Source organism: Musca domestica, unplaced genomic scaffold (assembly GCF_030504385.1).
Source record: "Musca domestica strain aabys unplaced genomic scaffold, Musca_domestica.polishedcontigs.V.1.1 6, whole genome shotgun sequence".
Classification (NCBI taxonomy): Eukaryota; Metazoa; Arthropoda; class Insecta; order Diptera; family Muscidae; genus Musca; species Musca domestica.
The window spans coordinates 424,913-444,763 of NW_026712363.1; the positions used below are offsets into that span (position 1 = coordinate 424,913).

Sequence of the window (19,851 nt, forward strand, 5' to 3'; positions counted from 1 at the left end):
GAGGTGACGGACGATAATCCCTCCTGGAGTTGTCACTCTACACAAGTCTCGTTGGGAGTATTCTTAGCGGCTTTTTGAAATGACTTACCATTTTGAGACGATGAAATGACCGTGATGTCAAGTTCCTCATCAGAGAGTGGTGAATCATTTCCAAAGCCAGAACGAACACTTTCCTGACTGAGCCTCAGCGTTTTTGTCTTTTCCAGGAGAGCGGACAATTGTTCAATGTGTTTGTGGATACTGTCATGGATGACGTCACTGTAAATCATTATCGAGTCGTCCCCTCCCGAGTTAGAAATCGAGTCCGGCAGCCGGTCCTGGGTCGTTGTTTCCTCAGAAGCAATAGTGGTATTGGTGTTTGTTGGGGGTTTGGTTTTATTTTTGTTTTTATTTTTGTTCTCCATGTGAGTGTCGGAGGAGAGGAGACGAGGTCCGCCATGGCATAGTCTCCCTACCATGGTAAGGACTTGGCAACTAAGCCTGTTACTCACTGAGGCGCCCAGGTATCAGTGAGGCAACCGTTCGAATACAGTCGGTACCCTGACTGCAAACCGAGGAACACTGATGGGCACGGTATACGTAACACCCCAGCGTTAGGGGGTCTTAATCTTCGGTAGACCATCACCGCTCACTAGATAATTTGAGGCGTCCTCGTCGAACCAGGAATCATGGGCACTCGGATATTTGTTCCGAGTCTCTCCCCCCGGTACCGCTGAGTTGTCCGCGACTGCTTACTTATTTGCAGCTGCCCAATATATCTATTGGGCGTTACACTATCCGCAACCTGTGGACGCGCCCGGTAGCATCCAGCTGTGCCGATAACGGCCGGAGAAGAATACAGATAGTCGCATCGACTTTTGTAAAAATTGTTGAAAAACACACATCATAACAACCCCCGATGTCTGTCGTAAAAGAAAACATAAAAATCTTTTTATTTTTGATAAAACGGGAAAAACTGTTTTACATACTAATGTTCTTAAGCTGTGATGCACTTACCTGAATTCTTGTACCATCGTAGAGCTTTTATTAAAAAATAATTTCTTACATTCTGTATATGTTTAAAGTAAATAATGTCAACAATGATCTTTATTGAATGAGCAATATGGCTTGAAATTGGGTGAAATATGTATAAGGAAGCTATATCTTAGTCTGAATCATTTTTTACTAAATTCGAAGAAGATATGTTTATGCTGCAGCAAATGTCATTGCTTTTGAGGGTATATTATGACTTTGAGAAGACTTAGATATAAAATCGAATGGAACAGATATAAGTGGGCTGTAGCTATAAAGAATTCTATTTAATCCAAATATGGCAGATTTTAATCTTGACGGAATTTTATCGTATGATCCAATGATCCAATTAAATAAATGTTTTGTTATATATGGATCAGAAAATAATTTGGCCCATCGTTCTTAAACCATAAAACACCATTCGCTTTATTTACCATTGTTATTACATGACTATTAAAATTTAATTTTATATCAATCAAAAGACCAAGATCGACAAATGATTCTACAGTTGATAAAACATGACCATTAATATTAAATTGCAAAATCAAAGAAGAAGACCTGGAGAAGCACATGTCTTTACATTTGTTTAAATTTAAATCCATACAATTTAACCTACACCATAGAAAACGGTATCTAAATCGTTGTGAAGTAAATCAGTTTGTTTCTCGGAATTATGACAATTTTTAACACATCTTGCAGGACCGTGTTGTTCAATTGGTTTTTTTCACATTTTTTTAATATTACTAGCTGGCCCGGTCCGCGTTGCCGGCCCGTAATTTTAGTCTTTAATGCTCATTATATCCTCCACCTTGGAAAGGAGGGTATATAAACTTTTTCATTCGATTTGTAACATCCATAAATGTTCGTCATAGACCCCATGGAATATACATATGTATATTCATAATCAGCACAAAATTCTAAGTCGATTTGACCGTCTGTATGTCTGTTTGTTTAAATTACGATACAGCCTACATTATTTGACGTAGAGCATCAAAATTTAGCAGAACAATTTGTATTGTGTATAGGATGGTTGGTATTGAAAATGATATATCGGTCCACGTTTTGGTATAGTCCCCATATATCGGTATCTCTCGAAATTCGGTATTTTGATGATTTTTGCCACATTTCTCCTCGGATTTGTCTAACACATATAACGATACCTACCGATATTGGGTATGTTGATAATCCTAGTCACATTTACGCACATAATTGTTTCAAATTTGGTATCTTAGAAGGTTTGATAGATGACAATCCTTGAAGTATAAAACTGTCAACAGAGGTTCCCCTTTTGGTATGGCCCCATATAACGGCTTCATTCACTTTATGGTTTTTTGATAAGTTAACTTTGACTAAGTTAACCAAACCGTCTTTCTGGTATATGAAGTTTAAAGTGAAACACGCTTGAATTCAGATACTTTTATATAAAAATGTTTCCATAAATAATAAGATTTTTTCGAGCTTTAGGCCATTTTCGGATTTATTTTATTGATTACAATAATATGTTCCCAATATTTCGCAATTATCAAATTGCATCTTCAGGGGCAATCTATTTTAGAAAACATAATTATTAGTATCACAGCATTTTGTTATGGGCACAATTATTTTCCAAAAAAGAGATTTCCTACATTTACATAAAATAGTCAGATTTACTTAACAGCTAGTGTAGTTTTTACTACCATTGTCTGGTGTTATTATTGCACTGATTATTTCTACGTATTGCACGATCTCTTCTTTGTCAAGTGTCGATAACAATAAGCTGCATTATCGGTGTCGCTTTTGTAATTGATCTTTTTGTTTGTTGGTATGTTATTTATATGCAGCATCTCCAATGTTAACCTTCTGTTGTAGTTATTCTCCGCCTGTAATACTCGTATTTTGTCAAAGTTTGGTATGTGGTTGTTAAATTTACAGTGTTCCGCAAGTGCTGTTTTTTGAATATTGTTTTGGCTCCTTAATTTAATGTCTGATTTATGTCCCGATATTCTAGTTTTTAATTTGTTTTTTGTGGTACCAACATATATTTTTCCACATTTTTCGTCTTTTGTTCCATCACATTCAATGCTATATATTACATTGTGTCTCTCACTTAACGGAATTCTACTTTTGGTATTAGTAAATAAACTTTTTAGTGTATTGTTTGTCCGTGTTGCTATTTGCAGTTTATCCTTGTCATATAAATCGGAATTTTGGAATCTCTCAGATAATCCAGGAATATAAATCATTGATTTGTAATATTTTTCTTGAGATTTGTTCTTAGATTTCGGTATATTATATTCATTTATTAATTTTTCAATTAATAATTTTGGAAAACAGTTTTTGGACAGTATTTTTCGTATTTTGTTTTTATTAGTTTCGTGGAATTTATGGTCGCTAATATTCAATATTCTGTTTATAAGATTTCTACCTGTGTTAATAATCATTTGTTTTGGATGTTTCGAGTGGAAATTTAATATGCGACTCGATGCCGTCGGTTTTTGATACCAGTTCATTTCTATTTTATTGTCCTTTCTCATTACAAGTGTGTCCAGATATGGGATGGAACCATTATGCTCCTTTTCAATGGTAAATTTAATATTTTTGTTGAAATTATTGAAAGTCGTCAATGTTTCTTGTATTGCATTTTCCCCAACAATCATAAATAAATCGTCTACATACTTTGTCAATATCGCAGGTTTCGTCTTAAGTTTTTCCATGCAGGTGTCAAGTAGTTTCTCCATCACTATATCAGCTACAATCGGAGAAGCTGGTGAACCCATAGGTAGTCCTTTCTTTTGTTTGAATATTCTGCCCTCATATTGAAAATATCGATTATCTTTAATACAAAACTTCAGAATACTTAAAAATAAGCTCTTTGACATATTTGTGTATTCCTCAATTTCGTTCCATCTTTCCTCGAAAATATCTTATTATTTATAAATCAAATAAAAAGGCCGATAAACAACCATTTCTCAAAATAAAAATGTTTCCTTTATCCGAAGGTGGATGATAATAATAGTTCTGCCTGGTCGAACTTAATTTTTTACTTGTTTTTAAAGTAATAAGTATTATTTGTCATTGAAATTGCGCGTTGGAAACCCCATAATGTCAATATATTTTATCATAGTATAATTCAAAGACGATTAAACAAATGTCCGGTTCTTTAAATCATATGATGATTATACAAAACGTGATCATTTTTTGCAAGGATAGTTTCTTCCCAAATGACCAACATTTGCCGAAATTAGTATGAAAATATGGTTAAAATGTATGATATACTTGAAATCGGATTGCATCCTTATCCGGGGGTTATGACCAATATCATGAACTGCAAAAGCGATATAAGGTATCGTGAAAGTCTAGGAAGAATTTCTGAAAGAATAAAAATCCTTTTCCCTCTTCTTTTTGCGCCCTTTATATTCGGTATTTCACTGATTTCAGTCCCAATGAATTTTGCATATTGGGTTCTCATTCGACGCTTTATTGTCATGTGCAAGAAGTAATTAGGTCCCCGTTTTGAAATGAGCCCCATAACGTTCTGGCGTTTTTTTTTTTGCCGTTTTTGTAGATGCTGGAGTTGAAAGCTAAATTCCAATTTCAGACATGGAAGATCGCTATTTAACATCGTATTGGGTACTATTTAATTTTTGATATTATTCATTTAGAATTCAAAACAATAAAAAATGTACACTTCTATATAGTTTTTAAATTGAAAAAATTTCAAGCCAAAAGGATTTTTTCTTCTATATTTTTATTGGCATGTTTTCCCAAGATTTCATTCCGAAGTTGTATGAATTGTGAAAATCCGTCAAAACGTACTTGAGTTATAAGCATAGTAACTAATAAACAAATTGGAAAAAAAAAAATCGTCAACTTGGGTTTTTACAGGTTTTTTTACAGCGAATGTTTAAAGGTCCTTACGAAGTTTGGTTCTTACTATTATTTTAAAATTTGATTCCATTGAAAAAATGTTCTCTATTTTTTCCCGATTTTAGAGTTTTTGCAATGCAATTTTGATTTTTTAGCAATTTTGAAAAAAGTAATTATCCTTTAACTTTGGTTTGACCACGTTAAATTATTTTGACATCATCTATTTAGGTCCACCACTCTATAATTGTCGTCGCTTTATAGTACCCAAAAAGACTACACATCATATTAGAATTCAATTCAGAAAAAAAAAAAAAAAAAAAAAAAAAAAAAAAAAAAAAACAAGTTAAAAAGCAGTAAGTTCGGCCGGGCCGAACTTTTAATACCCTCCACCATTTACAACGAATTTGGAAATTTTCAAAAAATAAAATCCTTAACAAATTCTGTTAAAATTTTAAAAATACCGAATATAGCCGTTATATTGGGGTCTATACGACGTGGACATACATATGCATTGTTTGTCATAAGCCATTACCATATTCAAATTCGAAACTGGACCCGCACCGACAATTTTCTGTCACAGACTGTAGTTCCCATAACGAACTTCAAATACCAAATTTTAAACAATTCCGGTTAATAATGTCGCTAAAATCATCAAAATACCGAACATAGCGAGGTGCCGTTATATGGGGGCTATACGAAGACGTGGACCTGCACAAACAATTTTCTGTCTTAGGGTGTAGTATCCATTTGGAACTTCAAATACCAAATTTGAAACAATTCCAGTGAATAATGTCGCTAAAATCATCAAAATACCGAATATAGGGAGGTACCGTTATATTGGGGCTATACGAAGACGTGGACCTGCAAAGACAATTTTCTGTCTTAGGGTGTAGTATCCATTTGGAACTTCAAATACCAGATTTGAAACAATTCCCGTGAAAAATGTCGCTAAAATCATCAAAATACCGAATATCGGGAGGTACCGTTATATGGGAGCTATACGAAGACATAGACTTGCACAGATAATTTTCTATCTTAGGGTGTAGTATCCATTTGGAACTTCAAATACCAATTTTGAAACAATTCCGGTGAATAACGTCGCTAAAATCAGCAAAATACCGAATATCCGGAGGTACCGTTATATGGGAGCTATATGAAAACGTGGACCTACATGGCCCATTTACGAACTTAACCTGCCTACTGGAAAAATAAACATGTGTGCAAAATTTTAGTCATCTATCTCAATTTATTCGAAAGATAGCGTGATTACAACAGACAGACAGACAGACGGACAGACAGACAGACGGACATCGCTATATATATACTTTGTTGGGTCTGACATGAGTATTTCGAGGAGTTACAAACGGAATGACAAAGTTAATATACCCTCCATAGTATGGTGGAGGGTATAAAAACACTACAAATGTACATTCCAAAATAGTAAGTCAAAATGGAAAAAATCATGCAAAATAAAACATTACTATTTTACTCCACAAAAATCAAAATGAAAATTTTCAAATTTCACATTTTTACGCAATTTTTTTGGATTTTGTCTTTAAAAACCTAACTCGGGGTATGATGAACATTTGTACAAAAAATTATGCAAATCGGTCCAGCCGTTTTCAACTGAAAAATCAAAATGAAAATTTTCAAATTTCACATTTTTACGCAATTTTTTGGATTTTATCTTTATGATGAACATTTGTACAAAAAATTATGCAAATCGGTTCAGCCGTTTTCAACTGATTCCATTACCAACGAACAACAATTGATTTATATATATAGACTAGATTTTACAAATTTTGGTTAAGTTTTGAATTTATTGGAGTTGCCACAAGCAGCACAACCCCTAATGAAATCAAATAAAAAATTAACTAAATAATGAAGTGAAGGTAACTTTTTCTTACAAAAACAGGCTGTATGTACAAAATGTTTTTAAATTGTCAATTTTCATAGAATTTGAGATGATTTCATCGTTCGACTTCGTCCATACCCGAACTGACTGCATTTTGAAATTGCTTGTCCATTGTTGCTATCGACACAAAATTTCTCAAGACCATCTCATAGGATTATCGCAGCAAACTTGTTACTTTTCTTTCAAGAAGTTTACATGGCGATTGAGCGAATACTCTGACCCAAACACATAAATGTTTCCCTAAATTTTCTCTAAAAGGATAAAGGTGCTGATACTTAAACATCCTGCCATCGTTTCATTGAATGTTATTATCAATTTATAAGGAAAAACGAATGAGTGCAGTTCTGACATTTCTTTTACGTCACCATAAATAAATTATAAGTTAATAAAAGGTGTCCCAACTAGAATGCGATTTTTAAATTTTAAATAAAACAGGAATTTCAAAAAAAGAAAAAAAAATGTAAAACTTATCTATATCCTAAAATAGACAGAATGAGGTTACGTATGGAAAAAGGTATCATGGTTGTGTTTGCGTTCTGCTAAACTGGTTCAAGCACTGATCTAGAGGTTCTTTCTTATAGCGTTGGGCCTCCCTCTTTAGGTCGTGTATGTCCTTCCTGATACTCCTGGGTGGGGGAGTTGTATCCACCATATGATGGTTGGGATGACTCTCGCGGTAACACCCAAGCAGGTACTGCAACGAAAGCATATGATTATGCTGACGTAAGGGAAGGACTTTTGCCTCCTCATGTAGATGGTCCACTGGTGTCATGAGGAGGTACCTTGTCGCAGTTCTGGATGTGCATCCACTGCGTAGAACTAGTATTCGCAGACCACACTGGAGCCGCATAGCTGACTACAGATCGACATATCGCGTTATAAGAGGTCAACAACGTTTCTTTTTCCGCACCCCAAGTGCTGCCGGCTAACGCCTTGAGGACCTTGTTCCTACTTTTCATCTTGTCGCAGATAGCCGTTGCTTCCGCGGACAACTTGAACATATTGTCGAATGTGACCCCTAGAATCTTGGCTTAGGTCGTGGTCGGTTTTAAATTCTCCTCGACCTGCACATTCAGCTGTGCTCTCATCTCCGCATACCGTGTGGTAAAGTGTGTGGCCGTTAATTTTGTGGCGGATATTTTCATATTCCTCGCGTGGAAGAATGCGACAAGCTCCGCGAGATAGGGGTTCAGCCTTTCACATATGTCATCGTCCGCTAGGCCCGACGCCATGATCGTACAATCATCCGCATACGTTACGATCTCTATGCCGTCTGGAGGGCGACGAATTCCGATAAGGTAAAGGTTAACCAGTTCCGGGGATATCACCCCACCTTTGGGAACTCCCTGTTTCACTCTACGGGCTTTGGACTTCTTGTTCCGGAATTCCACGTACGACTGGCGTTCACACATATAGTTGATTATCCAACGTTTCAAACTTGGCCGGAGGGTGGTTCTCTGCACGTCCTCAAACAGTATGGCATGAATGACCATATCAAATGCCTTTGATAGGGCATAGGGCACGTCATTTATCAGACCGGGTGACACCATGGTTAAGTCTGGCGAACTGCGACACTCTCCTCTTATTCGGGTGGGAGCTTCCTCGTTAGCTGTGCAGGATGTGGAGCAGTTAATCTGCTCTGCCTCTCTTCTCTGGTCATTACCTAGGACGGAATGCCACAACTCATGGTGGGCATTAAAATCCCCTAGTACCATGCGGTTATTGTCTACCAACAATGGGCTAATATATGGCTAATATATACAGCTATTAATCGGCGGGATATACACATTAATCGCCTCTACCTTGGCAGTTCCACACTTGACTGCTACCCCCATACATTCCATGTATGGGAAACTATAGGCTAGCTCAAGCGAGACACGAGGCAGGCTGCAATTTTCATTCAGCTTTTTATCTTGAACCGCTGCGATCTTAATATTCCACTATCTCATCTATTTTGCCTCTGAGTCCGTTGCAATTGAATTGTAAGAACGATGCACTATCCGGAGTTGGGACAGCAACATGTGGCGTTAGATGCTGCGGTGTTGGTTGCTGTTCTGGAGACTGCGGTGAAGTTCCATACTTCGACGACGCCTCTGATGAGGACGACGCGCTTACGCACGAGTTTGACCTTTGCTTTCGTATTACAGAGTATGGTTATAACAAAATTGTGAATGGTAAAATGCGGAAATTTATACGAAAACGCAATAGAGAGTATAAATAATTAAATTTTGTACAATTTGTTTTACGCATCGCAATATAAAGTAACTTCCTTCCTCATAGTGGAGTATATGTCTAGTCAGCCAAAATATGTGGATGTAATATCAACATCTCAATAAGGGGTTAATATCATCAATTTGCTTTCTACCTGAATATGCTCTAATAAAATGATTTGTATCTTTTCATCAGCGTGCGAAATTTCACACAAAGTCATAAATTTTAATTTTTTTATCGTTCTCCACACAAAACAAAATAACAAAATTTTCAATGCAAGATGTACACCAACAGTACTTTTGATGACCAAAATGATAACTTCTACATGTCTTCATTCTAAACACTGTTTTTGTACCTATTACCATTGCACGTTTTCATACCCTTCACGTCGTTTGTGGTCGTAAAATATCGCTGATTTTTTAAAGTATGGCTGTGGGTCAAATTCAGTTTTAAGACCTCGGGATTTATTATGATCAGATAAAAATTATATTTCTTATATCAATCTTAGTTAGATGTCTAGAATATAATAAATTTAGCAGTTTGTACACTGTTTTGATTTGACTATTTTTTAGTTTCAAATCACAATCATGACATATCTTTACCCGGATTAATGGTGATAATTGACTATTCACAATTGATTTGTTGTATAATTTCCATAGTCAAATTTATTATGAATCATGGTAAAAGAATATAGGTAGACGCATAGACACAGCTGCTGGGACAATGAACTGTCAAACCAATTTGAAATGTTGTTTGAAAATGTTGAAAGAAAAATTATTTAAATTTGTAAAAATTGTTGAAAAACGCGAATTATAATAACTTCCGAATGGCGTCGTGTAAGAAAACATATAAAAATCGACTTATATTTGAAATGCATTTAACATTTTTTGACATATCAATGTTCCCAAGCGTTGATGCATCTACCTGTACTCTTCTACCATGTTATTAATGGTCATTTTTAAGGGTTAAGATTTTTTTGTTTACACTTTGCTGGCTATTTGTTTATCTTCTGTGGTCAATCACAGTAATGCATTTTGATATTAAATTTGGTAGTCAACTGACTTGGGGGACCTTATTATTGGGCCATGGGTCATCCGATAAGATTAAGTGTGATTTAAACTTATGAAAAATAAAAATTTTGACGGGTTTTATTTGTATGTAAACGTTAAAAAAAGGAAATATATATATACCCAACCCAATGTGTATATATATAGATGCTAGCTGGCCCGGTCCGCGTTGCCGACCCGTAATGTTAGTGTTTAATGCATATTTTTTTGTATATAATGAGTAATGAATCCATAGTAATTTCCCCTCTGACGGGTGTAAAAGAGTAATTATCTTTGACCATTGTAACCATTGACCATTAGCACAAGAAAATAATTACAAAAGACGATTTACATTGGAAATGTTATGCCATGTTTACGTTAGAACTTTTTGTAGGGTTAACATACTTTGAGAGGATTTATTTGAAGTATAAGTAATGGATATGACAATTTTAATTCAAATCCAGTCGGTTAACCCATTTATATATAAACGTACTGTTACATATTATAAGTTTACCAAATGACAAACGAATTAATTATAAAACCGATAGAGACCATTGTGCTCACATTTACAGAAGCCTAGTTCATAACCACCGACGAAAGAAAACTTAGTTTGATAGTGAAATTTACTTTAAAAATGTATGTTATTTATTTTGTTATATATTGTTTTATATATATATATATATATTTAAAAACCTAACTCAGGTTATATATATATATATATATATATATATATTTAAAAACCTAACTCAGGTTATATATATATATATATATATATATATATATATATATATATATATATATATATATATATATATATATATATATATATATATATACATATATATATATATATATATATATATAACCTGAGTTAGGTTTTTTACGCCCACTATTTCCATTTATCTAAAATCCTTATATTTCGCAAATAATGAAGATATTGGTGTACATACATATATCTGTCGTCTTAACTACATGGCTACTACGCAGATAAAAAGAAACCGCTTTGAATTGGTGGTTGAATTTTTATCCCCTAACTAATGTGTGACGTAAGTTTTGCAGTGCGCAAGCTCTATAAAGTATTTGTTTTTCATGAAGTGTTGGTGACGGTTAAAGTTAGAAAATATAAGGATATGATAGTCTCAAAAGCAATAAAAAATTACAGAATGTAAGCTCATGTTTCTTGTTTAATTATTAACGAAATAATGTTTCGTATTAAATTTATTTCATATATGTACATACTTTTTTCAGTCGAAAAATCGAAAACATTGGCAAAATGACTCAAATGACACAGGACGAAATAATAAGTAACACAAAAACTGTCTTGCAAGGACTGGAAGCTCTTCGGGTTGAACATGCTTCTTTAATCTCTGGAATAGGTGAATCTAATAAGGATGAAGAGAAAACCTACATCATAAAAAAAAATATAGATAATATCGAATTGGGACTCAGTGAAGCACAAGTTATGATGGCATTATCATGTCATCTTCAAAACATTGAAGCAGAGAAGCAAAAACTTAAGACCCAGGTTAGAAGATTGCACCAAGAAAATGCATGGCTACGTGATGAGCTTGCTAATACACAACAAAAGTTTCAAGCTTCTGAACAATTGGTCGCTCAGCTTGAAGAAGAAAAAAAACATCTCGAATTTATGACATCTGTAAAAAAATACGACGATAATCAAGAACAAGAGGATCTTAGTGAGAAACCTAGACCCGATCCCGTTATGGAACTTTTTCCTGATGATGAGAATGAAGATAGAAACAATATATCTCCCACACCACCAAGTCAATACTCAAACCAATCTTCAGGTTATGAAATTCCAGCTCGTTTGAGAACTCTACATAACTTAGTAATTCAATATGCTTCACAAGGAAGGTAAGATTGTACACTGCATACTTGTATATGTATAACGTTAAATTAATATGATTTAAATCATTAATATAGTGTGTCAGGTTTAGTACTTTATATTGTTTTAGAACGGAATACATGGGGAATTGTGTATTGTAAATAGTGTTAATATTTATGATTGATGTGTTTGCTGTTGAAGGAGCAGCATCAACGCGTTGGTTCTAGCTTTAACTCCATATTTTAAATTGCAGTTGTTTTAAGGATTGCCGCAATCGTCCAGTGTGATTTGACAATTAAAAACATGACCTATATATGAAATAAGATGACTCGCCATCTTGAACGTGGTTGGGTTGAAACTATCAGGGTTTGTCAACGTTCTATAGCGGCCATGGATGGGAAGTGGACTGTAGAATTGAAACGAAGGAATCGAAACGGAGAATCGGACGGTTTGAGAACTTTCGGAATAATGATCAGTAAGCTTTCCCGTGGCTATGAAAAATAAACAGACCCGAATATGGATATCTGGCATCGTAGAATCTGTCTCCGTGAAATTGAGGACGTGGTAGGGATAGAATGCAATATGAAGAATGGAATGTAACACTATATTTTATACAATTTTTTATATTTTGTTGCATATTTACATAGAGAGTGACTTATGTGCACTGTAAAAGTTTCTTTGAGTGAATAAATTGGTACTTGGTCAAAACTTAAAATTCATAACTGCCAATTTACATAATATTCATATTTAAGTGCTGTTTAACATAACCTATATCGGCAATAGTTTTAGTATTGCTCTTTAATTAACTTTAAGTTGATATTATTGGTATTTTGAATGTATTGATCAGTTATTTCCGACTGAATTTACATTCCGTACTTTTACTGGGTAAATCATTTTACAAAGAATGTTTAGTAAATTATATTCCCTGTTGAATAAATAATGTGTTTTAAACACCGTTTCCATACGCACATCGGAGAATAGGATTGACTAAACAGTACTTTTCATTTATTTCATACAATTCAATATAAATAAGGCAACATTTTCAATGTCTTACATTAACACTAGAATAATTCACAATTTGTTTATTATTTTAAAACAAAACTTCATACATTGTACTATCTTTTCAGTTACACCTTATTTGTATTCAAGTTTTTCCTTTATCGAAAAGGATAATCGAAAATTGATTAATTTTTACACAAAAAGTCTTCAAATTATTTTTTTAAGATTACCGGATAGTATATTAGCTAAGCCCTTGCATAATGATTCCACATCTAATTTTTCTGGTCAAAACTATTTTAACGTCTTTTCATATTAAAAATTGGGCACCATCTGAATCCTAGAAACCAACAGTGACCTCAATATTAAATTTCAGGATTCAAGCTCTATCCATTCACTTAACGGAAACTTTATTTCCATTTCTCTCCTTCTCCCGAATCCCAAATTGAATGCCTTTCTTTTCGCACAGTTACACTACGCATGTCTAAAACCACCTCCTTCTCTCCACCCCATACACCAACAGTGAACTCGATACCAAATTTCAATATTCCATTTCTATCCCAACGGTACATTTTGTGATAGTTTTCACTTTTCGTACGTTCACTGTACGAATTTCATAAAATTTCGTGATTTTATCTCTATCTTTTCACCCAAACCAATTTCTGTCTTTCCTCTTTATTTCTTTCATTTCTTCATTTCATTCTTAATACCAAATCCTCCAAGGCCAATAAATAGTATTAATAAGATACTCATTACAAAGAAGAGAGCTTATAAATACTATCACACTATTCAATTCTATAAAACGAATTTTAAAATGCTCCCCAGTAAACACTACAAAAAACAAAAACAATACAAATCAATAGAGGCATAATAACCAACAAGAAACAGTCGAAAATGTACTTGCATAATATACCTCTAGTAATTTTATAAAAAAATATCTACAATTAATAACCGAATATTCAATTCGTTCAAGTAAATTCAAATTATGATATAACTAGCTGACCCGGTCCGCGTGCCGGCCCGTAGTTTTAGTCTTTAATGCCAATTTTTATTGTTAGTAATGACTCCATAGTAATTTCTAAATATAAATAAATAATCATGGCGAAAACTATAATAGATGTTCACCTATTACCGGTTTTAGATATTTTGAATAGTTTTAAATGGTGTTAAATAGGTTATATGATATACAACATCTATAATAGCCCCATGTGATTGATAGCAACATTTTCCATTCAAATGAGCTGTAATTTGGAATTTGTATTTCCTACGTTTAGAATACCTTACTGCATGATATTTAGTTTTGTCCACCTCATAATTGAGGGCAAAATTATTTCAGAATAGTCAAAGATAATAACTCTTTTAACACATTAGCATAAGTTTGGAATCAATTTTTTGTCATTTAAATTGTGCGTTGGAGACCGCCTGAAGTCCATATTTTTCGTGACAGTATAATTCAATTACGATTAAGGAAATGCTCGGTCCGTTGCTACTTTTTCATGTTTCTGTAAGAATTTCCGACAAAATGAGTTTCATTTTGAAATTTCGGAGTTTATTTCATATAGACGTATCCCAAATCTACGTTTCCTACCAATATTCTCTTTGTGGCTACAAATTCAATAGAAGTCATATATTATGCATTTACTTAAATATATGCCTATCTGGACAATTATCTGTAGGATGATTATCTTCCCCAGGATAGCCTAAATACAATTTTTTAGTCAAATCAATTGATGAATGTCCCATTACGACAATTGAAAATTTTATGCGAAGTGGTTTTTAACTCCTTAGAAACCATGATACCAAATAAGGGCCAAAAAATTAAAAAAATTGTTCAAGACCCCGAAAATATATTAAATCATATGACGGTTGTACCAAAACGTGATCATTTTTTGCAATGATAGTTTCTTCTCAAACCAAAATTAGTTTGAAAATATGGTTAAAATGTAAAATATACTTAAAATCGGGTTGTACCCTTATCTGGGGGCTATGACCCATATCATGAGGAAGTATAGGAATAATTTCTAAAAGGATAGAAATCATTTTCTTACAGATGTCCAATTCGCTCTACTATTTTGCGCCATTTATATTCTGTATTTCACTGATTGCAGTCCCAATGAATTTTACATTTTGAAATCTTGTTGGACGGATTATTGTCATATGAAACGATTAGGTAGGTCCACGTTTTGAAAAGAGCCCCGTAACTCTTTGTGGGCCATTTTCGTTTGTTTAAATGTGTTCGCATCTTCCAGCTGAAGCGCGATGTTGGTCCTGGAATTGAAAGCTAGATGCCAATTTTATACATGAAATATCACCATTTAACATCGTATTGTGTACTCATTTCATTTATAATACAACTAGCTGGCCCGGTCCGCGTTGCCGGCCCGTAATTCTAGTCTTTAATGCTATTATATCATCCACCTTGGAAAGGAGGGTATATTAACTTTTCATTTCATTTGTAACATCACTAAATGTTCGTCATGCATATATATTCATAATCAGCATAAAACTCTAAGTCGATTTGTCCGTCTGTATGTCTGTTACAGCGCACATTATTTGACGTATAGCGTCAAAATTTAGACGAAAAGACTGACAGACAGACTGATTTCAGAATAGTCAAATATAATTACTATTTTACACCCATTACCGTAAGATGGGAACTAATTTTATTTGTCATTTAAATTGTAAATAGGAGACCCCATAAAGTCCATATTTTTCATCATAGTATAATTCAATGACGATTCAACAAATTTTCGGTCTCCTGCTACTTTCCTATATTTGTAATTTGTTCATGTTTTCACAATTTATTTTATATATATGTATATCCCAAATCTACGTTCCCAACCAATATTCTCCTGGGCGTTACAAATTCAATAGAATACAAATTTTTCTTTTCTGACCACACATTAGATGTGTGGGATACTCCAATGTGGGGACTTTACATGAATAAATTTCTATGTGGCAATTATCTGTACGATGGTTCCTTACCCCAGGGTAGCATAAATACAATTTTTTAGTGATCAAGACCAATATGGGCCCTACTCCGAAAATTTTATGCGAAGAGGTTTTCTACCCCCTTAGAAACAAATATGCCAAATAAGGGCCAAAAATAGAAGAAAGTGGCGAAGACTCCAAAAATAGCTTAAATTATACGATGGTTATTTATGATCGATATCATGACTTGCAAAAGCGATTTAAGGTATCTTAAATGTTCAGGAAGAATTTTTGGAAGGATAGAAATCCTTTTCTTACTAAAAGTCCCATTCGCTTTACTATTTTGCACCCTTTATATTTGGTATTTTACTGATTGTACTTCCAAAAATTTTTGCATTTTGAGCTCTCATTGGATGGATTATTGTCACATGAAAGAAGTAGGGCCGCGCTTTGAAATAAGCCCCGTTAGTCTTTTTCGGCCATTGTTTGTTTAAATGTCTGCGCATCTTCCAGCTGAAGCACGATGTAGGCCCTGGAGTTGAAAGGTAGATGTCAGTTAACATCCTATTTCGCACTTATTTCATTTTTTTGGTGAAAAATTGTATATAGTGAAAAATTATTCTTTATTTTGTTCACAAAAAAATCCACTGAATTCAATATGATATTACAAATTCAAAAATATTGACAAAAGAAGAATAACAAATTGAAAAAATCTTCAACTTGTTCGCTGATTTTTTACAGCAACTGTTTAAAGATCCTTACAAAGTTTGTCAATAGAATGTACTTTTATTTTAAAATTCAATTCCATTGGAAATTTCTTTTCGATATTTTCCCGTTTTGAGAATTTTTGCAATAAGATCTCTTTTTTCGTGATTTTTTAACGATTTTGAAAAAGTAATTATCTTTTAACTTTGGTGTGACCGCATTAAATTATTTCGGTATCATCTATTCCGTTTCGCCACCACATAATTAGGCACTACACTTGCATGTAACCCGCCATCAATTTCAGTTCTCAAGAAATCAAGACAATTAAATAAATTGGTATTAATATTCGAATTCAAAAATAAAATATAAAAAACACTACAAATGTACATTGGAAAAAAGTAAGTCAAAATGTAAAAATCATGCAAAATAAAACATTACTATTGTACATTTCAAAAGTCAAAATGAAAATGTTAACATATCACATTTTTACGCGATTTTTTTAGATATTATCTTTTTCGGATAAGAGACAATTCCGAATTTGTATGAATCATTAAAATCAGTTCAGCGGTTCTTAAGTTATAAGCGTAGTAACTAACACAACTTTCATTTATATATATAGATTCATTGAAGTGTACACAATAAAGATTGATCATTGTAATAAACGAATTGTGATCTATTGGACAATAACGATAGAATAAAAGTACAAGATCGAACTCATACATCAGTTTTCTGAGTAAGATAGAATGATAAATAGAATCAAATGCTTTCGTTAAATACAACTAAACAATTACAGTATTATTATTAAAATCCAATTTATCCAAGTCAGTTAAGTAACGAAGCCTAGTAGTGGTATTATGATTCCCACGGAACGTAAATTGACCATTGTATTTTATATTTATTTATTTGTACCATGACTAGTATACAAAGCTGAGTCGTCTCTTGACTGTGAAAGCGATCGAACGTCTGTGCTTAACACTTACATCTAAATTCAAACTATCCAAAACGACTTCAACTTCAATTTCTGCAATGTTTGAATTAGATAAAACTAAAATTTTTAAAAACATTACCATCGGTCCAAAATTTTTGCTAATTGCAAGAAAAAACAGCAATGAAACATTAAAAAATATTTCCCCGTTTCTTATTAAAAAAGTGATCGACAATGTATGCGGTGAAGTCGATATGTGTAAAAAAATTCGAAGCGGAGAACTTTTAGTGAAAACTAAAAATGCTACTCAAGCCACAAAACTTATCCAACTTGTGTCTCTCAGTAATGAAATACGAGTAGAAGTGAAAGAGCACAATTATCTCAATTACAGCAAAGGTGTTATTTACAATAACGATCTTCGAGGAATCCCTGAAGAAGAAATATTAAAAGAACTGAAGCAACAAAACGTTACGGAAGTTAAAAAAAAATTTAAAAAAGGTTAATGATTCGCTGGTGGAGACCTGTCTTATTATTGTAACCTTTTCTTTAGTAAACCTGTCAGAGACTATTAACATAGGTTATGAACGGACCATTATACGTCCATACATACCCATGCCACTTCGATGCCGCCAATGTTTTCTCTAAGGACATACAATAAATTTTTGCAACAATAACAAAATATGTTTTAACTGTGGCGAAGAAGAACATTTAAAGGACGATGATGAGTGTACAAGAACAACAAAATGTGCAAACTGCAGCAAAGAGAATCGAAGTGAAAACAACCACTCCGTTCTCAATAAGAAATGTCCCGTGTTTTTAAAGTTCAAAGAACTCCAAACAATAAAAACAATCGATAAATGTGACAACAAGACTGCATTAGAAAAGTACAAACAACGTCACCCAAACGAAACATTTGCACAAACAACACGCAATCTCGTCAAATATGACGATCAACAACATAACAAAACCATCAAAACATCGTTGAAAAAAGACGAAAATAAAGCAACAACATCATCTGCTAACTCAAAGAAGTCAACGAACGTCACCATTCTCCCAAAGATCACATCGAAGCGTATGAGAAATGAGATAAAAAATAAAATTTCCCCAATAAAAAACAACAAAAAATTGTGCACAAACAATGCTGAAAGCGAAATCGACAGTGACATTTAAAACTACAATGTTTAAGACAATTTTGTTTCTTTTTTGAGTAAAATAATTGTTAGGTTTCTCTTATTTTATGCATTCTCTCTTTTGTTTGTTTATATTCGCATGGGTTTAAAAATAATTCAATGGAATATTAAAGGTTATTGTAATAATTATGCTGAATTACAAAATTTGATAAAAGTACATAAACCTAATATAATATCATTGCAAGAAACGCATTTCAAAAAACACAACAACATTCCAATTCCTATTAATTTTTATTTATACAACTCAAAAAACTCAGTCGTATTAATTCATAAATCCATACCCCATGAGTTCATAGGTTGTGTTGACAATATGGATACAGTGATAGTAAAAGTGATTTCACATCAGACATTCTACTTATATTCCACAAATTTAAATCCGGCAAGATCTTTCAATTTAAATGATCTTGTAAACCTTTTTTCATCTCAAAATCCAATGCTTATTACGGGTGATATGAATAGTTGGCATCCTCTCTGGGGTTCCACAACAACCAATTCTAGAGGGAAAATTCTAGCTAAATTCATAACACAATCAAATTTAACGATCTTAAATAATGGTTCACCAACACATTTTTCGACCCACAAAACGTTTAAACATATTGATGTTACATTGATTTCTTATTTATTATCACTACATGCAAATTGGAAAATTGAAAGCGATCTCTACGGAAGCGACCACTTTCCTATACTTATCACTCTTTTCTCAACAAACAATTCCACAAATACACATAAACTCAAACCAGCTTTTAATATCAAAAATGCAAATTGGGACCATTTCAAGTATCTATCTGAAAAGTTTAGTGCATAAAGGCCATACAGTACCAACATTAATAAAGAAACAGCTAATATTCAAAAAATTATTATACAGGCTGCTAATGAGTCAATACCTCAATTTAAAACTCCTTCGAAAAATAACTTTGTCCCCTGGTGGAATAGCAAACTTGATGACCTCAAGCGTCAAAGAAATCGACTATTTTATATATTCCGAACAAATATCACAGATGAAAACCTCGTTAATTACCGTAGAGCCAATGCTCTTTTTAAGAGAGAATTAAAACTCTCTAAAAAACAGTCTGTTGACAAATTCACTGCTCAAATTAATTCATCAAGCCCAACAGGAAGAATTTGAAGTAATATTCGCAGATTTTGTGGTATAAAGCAAAAAAATTCCTTTCATTGCATTTCTAATCCTAATGGTGTTAATATCACTAATCCAGAAGAAATTGCTAATC

General features: G+C 33.4%; 1 protein-coding gene across 2 annotated transcripts in view; it reads left to right on the forward strand.

Annotated features, from left to right (window-relative positions):
• LOC101892697 (kinesin light chain) overlaps positions 1-19,851 on the forward strand; it is a 176,183-nt gene that overhangs the window by 26,531 nt on the left and 129,801 nt on the right. Inside the window, exons 1-2 of one of the 2 annotated variants that reach the window (XM_059129109.1) lie at positions 11,061-11,194; positions 11,278-11,904. In XM_059129109.1, the coding sequence (XP_058985092.1) occupies positions 11,067-11,194; positions 11,278-11,904 (755 nt within the window). In that variant the 5' untranslated portion in view covers positions 11,061-11,066. Of the gene's footprint in view, positions 1-11,060; positions 11,195-11,277; positions 11,905-19,851 lie in introns of those variants that run through there. The other variant, XM_059129110.1, reaches the window with a different exon arrangement.